At 29.6% G+C, this 8,336-nt stretch overlaps 1 protein-coding gene across 1 annotated transcript; it reads left to right on the top strand.

The window, feature by feature from the left end:
- Positions 1 to 6,663: 6,663 nt before the first annotated feature.
- Positions 6,664 to 8,120, top strand: LOC111915580 (dof zinc finger protein DOF5.7). Its single transcript, XM_023911228.3, has one exon. It carries the CDS (start codon positions 6,882 to 6,884, stop codon positions 7,866 to 7,868), a length of 987 nt encoding a protein of 328 aa, XP_023766996.1. The 5' UTR covers positions 6,664 to 6,881; the 3' UTR covers positions 7,869 to 8,120.
- The last annotated feature ends 216 nt before the right edge of the window (positions 8,121 to 8,336 follow it).

Here is an 8,336-nt window from a genome sequence, read left to right as displayed (position 1 = left end):
AATACATAGACTTACAAATTCTTACATACAAATACTTACATAAAAATTAAGACACTAAATACTTATGATCTCACTAGCTTCAAAGCTGATACTCGCTTTCAAAATTACTTGTATCCTCAGGTCATCATAGACAGATACCGATGCAAGGAGAAAGGAAGATGGAGCTTGTTCAAGACTTATCTTTCATTTTGATTTATGCTTTAGTGTTTATCAAAATTTGACAGAACACATTTGTATAATAATTATATTATTAATGCAATGGATGATGTTGTTGCTTGTTTACTACTTTACATTGTTGTTGATATTATACATGACGTCCTCCGCCCCAAAATGTTTCCGCCGTTCTTGGTTTTGGGGTGTGACAGACTTCATCTCTAAGACGTGTGCACACACAGACTTTCCATTTTCGTGTCTTTTTGCCACACTTAGAATCACACATCTACAAAATGGGAGAAAATTCAAGTTAGTCGATTGAGTCCTTAATAAAACACCTAAATGAGATATTAAGGCTAGGACCCAACACAATATTCTACAACTCAGAAGAGGGATGTTGCAATCCAGTTGCAGAAACATGAAAAACCAAAAAGGAATTTAAGTTTTAAATGAATTGAAACTCCTAGATCTTTTGAGATTCATTGAAATTTTCAATGGCATGTTTAATCCTGATTATGCCCTTCAAGTTTGTGACTGGGATACTGATGATCACAAACAAGGTTTGAATAACCATGCAAATTAGCTTGGTACTCCCGAAGACGTTTATTGCCTAATCAATGTGTCGGTTAACTACACACGCTCCATTGATCTATGATAATCTACGAGCTACCCATTGTCATCCTTCATTGGTCCCATATTAGTGTGTCGGTTAACCACACACGCTCCACTAATGACCAACAAGGTGTAATGTGCAATTTCATGGATTAGCACCAAATTCACATTTTTCCTAAGTAACTAACATTTTGGGAATTTATAAAGGCGTTTAGTTACTTGCATTAGATTATACTTATAATGGAAGGTTGTGTCCTATCCTACCCGTTCGGCTAACGACCCTCCACTAGTCAAGGGTGCAGTGGGTAAGAGTGGATACCCAATGGCGGTCATTTTATAGGCTGCTTCCTTAAACACCCCTTATAGACCATCTTCGTGAATGAGGCCTACTAACGGTAAGACTAACTCTTTACTCATACATATATAACATCAGACTTTTAATTTTATATAGTATAAGGATGTGTTTTACACTTTTAAAATACTAGGTGGTCTAATTTAATAAATTATACTTTTAATTTAATTAAACTTAAACCATATCATTATGGATTTATTCTCTCTTTTAATTATACACTTAATTAATTTAATAAAGTCATAATGGTGTAATTTGAACTTTTTCAAAATACTAGGGTTTTAGAATGTAATATTACAAAATTAAACTTTTAATCAAATATTCAAAGTCCAAAACTTGAGGGCAAGTTTTGAAACTTTTCAAAACCTTCTAGATCAAATTACAAATAATTTAATTAATCAAATAATTAATGATTATCTAAATTTGACCTAATTCAATTTCCTTACAAGATAATTCAAATCAAAACTACAAATAATTAATCTTTATCTTATAAAACAAGTAATTGTCTTAATTTTGACAATTATCTACTATTTGGATTAGGATAATCAATACCATAATAAAAACAAATCAGATTTTATCTGTTAAAAACATTTTTGGTAATTATCCCAAGCCAAAATAGGTCAAAATCCCGAAAAATCTGGCATCTGACCCTCTGACTCGTCGAGTTGCCAGTGAACTCGGCGATTTCACATACAGACTCGGCGAGTCAAGCCTCCAGATCCAGTTTTTTGCGATTTTCAGCTTTGAATGATTAAACATAGCATCAAATACATTAGATAAACAGCCTAGGCTCTAATACCACTAATGGGTTTTGAGCATTACATCAATCCTATAGTGCACATGCAAACCCTAAAGCTTTAGATCTAGTTTGTGTAGTTGTACATGTAATAATCATCCAAAGCTCATAAACCCTAGATCTAACAAACTATAATCGAAGTTAACATATGAATAGGGTTAGGAATATTACCTTGATTGTTATGTAGCAATAACAATCACAAATCTTCTTGATCTTGACTTCTGAAAGCCTAGTGCCCCAAGTGTTGCACCTCTAATGGAGTCACAAACACCACTAGCAATAAGGATGAACAATAGATAGAGGAGAAGGCACAAAAATTGTCCTAGGGTTCTCTCAAAAGGTTAGGGACCATTTTGGTGGCCTAAAGGGTTCCTTTTATAGTTAGGCTTCTAGGGTTATCAACTTGGAAACCCTAATCTAGTTTCTTAGTCCTTAAGCAGCCCAAAGATCCTTCCAGAAGGCCCTTTGGACGATTTCTATATGGACTCTCATATAGAACTTGTCCATTGCTTCCTTATGGATCCTAATCCCAACTTTGTAACTATCTTATAATTATAGTATCGGTCCCCTTTATTTAATTAATCTCTTTTGACCATAAAATTAATTCTAAATTAATTCTTGATCAATATTAATTAAACAATATGATTTCTCTTTTAATATATTATTCACATAATATATTAATAAATCATAATTAATCCTCTTTCTCCTTAATTCATCCTATCAGTTGTTATGGTGAAGGCAACCCAAGAGGACCATGCTCATAATCGGTTCAAGTACATACCAAAATAGTTATGGACTTTGACACCTAATCTAACATATATATATATATATATATATATATATATATATATATATATATATATATATATATATATATATATATAATAATAGAGATCGAAACACTTCAACCAAATTTTATATAAAATCTAATATTTCAAATGTTTTTTAATAATGATTGTAAAAATTTCAACATGTGTTACTTAATTGATTGATTAATAAAAATATTAATGTTTTGAAACTCCTAACTCTTAAACTTATATTATTTAATTTGTTAGTTAACTAAAATATTTTTCCTACACAAAGATAACATTTTTATGTTTGGTTACTCATATTTGTTTATGTAAATAGAAAACAAGGTGTACATAGAATGACTACTTCAACTTCACATAGGAATCGATACCACTAGAGAGGTATGTTGTCTTTAACCGGTGGTAGGAAATCCATATACCCTTTTTAATTATTTATATTAATGCTTAGTAATATCTATTTTATATTGATGTTCACCTTAATTTTTTAGATACAAATTAAGGAAGATGATTATCGACGCACCAACATAAAGTCAAACGTACGCCTTGCAAAATATGTAATTAAAATTTTATATCATATTTACGAATCGACTTATTTTAAAACTCTTGATGATATTTATGTATAATGATATATTTTGTATGACTTCATTCTTAATTTCAATGTTTAATATTTGAAACTTCATATATGAAACCTTGGATGTTTTGGTGTAATATAAATAGTGTAATACAAAGTTTTTTTTAGTTCAATATTGTTTATTAATAGCTCATTCAAAACAACTTGTTTCTTATTTTATCTAAAAAATAATATTGGACATAAGAAAAGTAAATTATATTAATGTTATACAAAAACTTATAATATATATTAGATATTATAAAGGTAAAAGTAAAGTTTATAAGGTATGAACTATACTAGATAGTATCAAAATATAAATTGATGAATTTTTATGTTATTTGATAATTCGGTTAATGCCCAAAACATGACTAAAAACGTAAATTTCAACATATTTCTATTTTTTCTCATAATTATTTTAACCATTTAAATGCATTCTTGCGCAACCCGCGAGGTTACGCCTAGTTTTTCATAAAAGGGGGACAGAAAGTTGCAAAAGGAAAGGTAGAGATGACACTTAAACCACATGTCACACCTGGGACTGTTACGAGTTTGCTCTGATCTTATTCCCCATGATTGTTCTATTAAACATGCATTTTTTATCTGATACCTATTCGTTAGGAAAGTACATTAAATAGTTGGTCTAATTTTGGTCCTTAACCGACCTATACACACCTGGCATTATATCTCTAACATTTAGTAATTGATAAGTATCAAATATATTTTAATTTATTTAAATAGATCAAAGACATATGACATGTTAGTATATCCCATATCGAGGTGACACAAAATTTTTTGTCTTTATAGATATATATATATATATATATATATATATATATATATATATATATATATATATATATATATATATATATATATATATATAAAGACAAAAAAATTTTGTGTCACCTCGATATGGGATATACTAACATGCCATATGTCTTTGATCTATTTAAATAAATTAATATATATTTTAGATCGATATAAAGTAGACATTTGCACCTCCGTGGCTTGACACATTGTATAACCCTACCTAGTCTTTATATATATATATATATATATATATATATATATATATATATATATATATATATATATATATATATATATATATATATATATAGCTAAGTTCAAATGTAGATTGACATCTATTATGTGAACGTGTGGATAATGCTATTATGTGAGAATTACAAAGAAAATATGTTGTTTGATAATATGAATATGTTCAATATTATATAATTATTTTAATTATTAAGCATTTTCACTAATTAAATCGTCTATAAGGTTATTATACACTTTTTTTAATTATTCTCATTCTGTCAGAATGTTATCAGGATGTTTATTGAGTCATATTCTGTAAGAATTAAAATAAATAAAAAACGATGAATGAGAAAAAAATGAATTAGAATTGGTGATAATCCATTAAAATAACAATAGTTCTGTGAGATTGAACCTATTCACATTACTAAAAAAAATATTCTCTTACTAATTTTCATAAAATAGCATTATCCACACGTCCACACAATAGTTGTTCATCCACATTATAACCTAGCCCTATATATATATATATATATATATATATATATATATATATATATATATATATATATATAGGGTTAGGTTATTTTGTTTTCACTATCTATTGTGTGCGTGTATGATTGATTTTGGACCAATCTTTTTAGTTATTTTAAGAAAGTAATTAATGCATATTACATGTTGAAGATATAATGGATATTAATTACATCTTCAGCATTTAATATGCATTAATTACTTTCTTAAAATATCTAAAATGATTGGTCCAGAATCAATCATACATGCATATAATAGATAGTGAAAACATTTGAACTTAATTCTATATATATATATATATATATATATATATATAGGGCTAGGTTAAAATGTTTTTTATGTTTATTGTGTGCTAGAATGCACCAATAAGAATTTAGTAAAATTATATTATTATTTAATTAAATAATGATAGTTATTAAATGGTTTCCATAATTGTATGTATATTAAATGATATACATAATTATAGTTTTCTCTTTATGGAAATTAATTAAATGCATCATTAATGTCAGCAATAACATTTTTTTAGAATGAATTCGTATCTAAGTTTTTATGTCAGCAATAACATTATTTTAGGACTCACTCACTTAAAATATAATAAAGTTGTATGGAATATGAAGAATGAAGGTGTATTCTAGTAGAATATACTATCGTTCTCCTAAAATACACTCTTATTATTTAATATATGAATTCATTCTGAAAGAATATTATTATTGACATTAATGACGAATTAAATTAGTCTCCATAAAAAAGAATTATAAATGTGGATATCATTTAATATACATTTAACGTTTATTCAATTCTTATTGGTGCATTGTAGCACACAATAGATGTGAGAAACATTTGAACCTATATATATATATATATATATATATATATATATATATATATATATATATATATATATATATATATATATATATATATATATATCCTTCTTAATAAATGAGGTTTTTTTGGCACATGTCAATCTCTCATGAGTTTTAACACTTGTCATTTTGTGGTATTTTTGAAATAAATATTATCCATTTGTCAATTTTTGGTTTGTTTTAATTTTAAAATTTAAGTCATATACTTATATATGTAAAATATTAAATATCATATATATGATATTAAATTGTAATAAATACGTTTATTATTTTCTTACTTTAAAGTTGTACATCAAAAAATATTTTCTTTTTACACTTTAATGTTAAATTTTTTTATAACTCAACCCGTATAATACACGGGTCTCACACCTAGTGTGTGTGTGTATATATATATATATATATATATATATATATATATATATATATATATATATATATATATATATATATTCTCCCACTTTCCATAAATATTTTTTTAAAAGACAATCTTAAACTTATATACATTTTAGAAAACAGATCCACACTCTAACGCACATAATTTGTTGCTATATTATTTTTTTTTTCTTTCATCTCTTTTTTTATAAATTTCCAAATTTCTATTTTTTGGTATTGTTTGGTAGGGTGGGAGTTACATGTGTAACACTCGATTTTTGCATGCTAGATCACTGTCATATCATCCCAATTTTTGTCTTACATTACCTCACCTCCCCACCCTAATCAACCCAAATCCCGAAGTACTTCCCTTCCAATGGATATATGTACTTGAATCTTTAATTAGTCTTTCTTGCAGTCTCTTTCGTGTGTGTTGCCTAGTTACATTTTTGTGTTTTTTTAGAAATTAACCCTTGAAATACAGCCTGTATAAGTATAACTCTTGCAACATAACAGAAGTAGAAGCCTCTAACTCTCCTTGATGATGTTCACAAGAGCCCATCAACATCCCTCTTTCAACTTCCAAAATCATGCATGAAACCATGAATAGAGTGTATCTTTGCCTCTGCCAAAGGCAACTCAAATCACCCACATGATCCTCTCTCTCTCTCTCTTTCTCTCTCTCATAAATTTCTATTAGGGTTCCCGTCTGAATCTCTAGCTCTCTGTCTCTCTCTATCAGGTTCTGATGTCTAACAAAATACCGCTAAAACACGCTACAAAAGATGAGACCCAAAGCTCGGGTGGTAGTGGCAGAAAAACATCTTCGTTGAGGCCACCGGAACAAACCGTCAAGTGCCCAAGATGCGATTCAACAAATACCAAGTTTTGCTATTTCAACAACTATAACCTTACGCAGCCCAGGCACTTTTGCAAGACATGTAGAAGGTACTGGACCAAAGGTGGAGCCTTACGCAACATCCCAATAGGAGGAGGATGCCGGAAAAACAAGAAGACGTCAAAGACTTCCACTTCAAAGTTTACCATCGGAGATTCATCATCGGATAATGGAGTGTTGAAGTTGTTGGATCGTCATTCACCGCCACTCATGGATTTTCAACTTGGAGGGATAAACTTCCCTCCTAGGATTAACCAATTCTCTTCCTCATATGGAGACACATCATGTAATCTACCTTTCATGAACCTCGATCCTTTAGGGGTTAATTTCGGTTTGTCAACTAATGTAACAAAGCAAGGAGATCATCATCACAATCAAAGTGGAGGAGCGACAGGAAATTTTCAAGAAATGGGTTTTACATACACGAATCTTCATCAGAATACCAATCTTGCTTCTTCTATAGAGTCTTTAAGTTCTTTAAACCAAGATTTGCATTGGAAGTTACAGCAACAGCGGTTGGCTATGCTGTTCGGTGGTGATGCTGGAGAAGAACATGGTCATCAGCAAAAAGAAACCGGCTTACAACCAATCTTGTTTCAGAATCTTGAAATTTCAAAACCGATAGCATCCTCCATGGGCGGTGAATCAAGAAAAGTTGGTAGCAGCAGTGGCGACGGAGGCGTTGGTGCTATGGCGACTGAGTGGTTCTTTGGCAACAGTTATGCATCGGGGAACGTGAATCCAGCTTCCACAGAAAATGATCAAAATGGAGACATCAACACCTGGAATAGGATTCAAGCTTGGAATCACATGAATCAGTACGCGGCACTTCCATAACTTTAGTAGAGAAATATGCCAGGTTGAATACGAATCTATATGTTATCATGCAAGTAATTTCGTTAAAGATTGAAATGGGAAGATTGGAAAGAGAGAATTATTTAGGGTAGTCGATCTACGTTTAAATTGTATTTTCTCGTAGAAGCGCTTCAAAGTTCTTGTTAGTCTATCTATTGTTATTGTAATTGTTTTAATGAAATGTTTTTATCTTTCACCCATGAAATACACAGCAAGTAGCTACTTGTTTCAGAAGTTTGATCCGATCACATGCTCAATGGTTTATTAGATAATACCGGAATACAGTTGGGGGAGTTAAGAAAGAGTAATTAATTAGGTGCTGATTTTCCTTTTGGGTTCTAAAATTGATAGATTTTGAAATTTTTATTTAGAAATCGTAAGTTAATTAAACAAGTTTTACTAATAAATATTGGTCCCATTAACATATTTTTAGGTCAATAGCCACGGGTC

Source organism: Lactuca sativa, chromosome 3 (genome assembly GCF_002870075.4).
Source record: "Lactuca sativa cultivar Salinas chromosome 3, Lsat_Salinas_v11, whole genome shotgun sequence".
In the NCBI taxonomy this organism is placed as follows: domain Eukaryota; kingdom Viridiplantae; phylum Streptophyta; class Magnoliopsida; order Asterales; family Asteraceae; genus Lactuca; species Lactuca sativa.
This window is presented reverse-complemented; position numbering and strand designations above follow the sequence as displayed.

Coding starts and splice junctions, on each gene's coding strand:
- LOC111915580 (XM_023911228.3), top strand. CDS start 6,882: ATGTCTAACAAAATACCGCTAAAACACGCTACAAAAGATGAGACCCAA.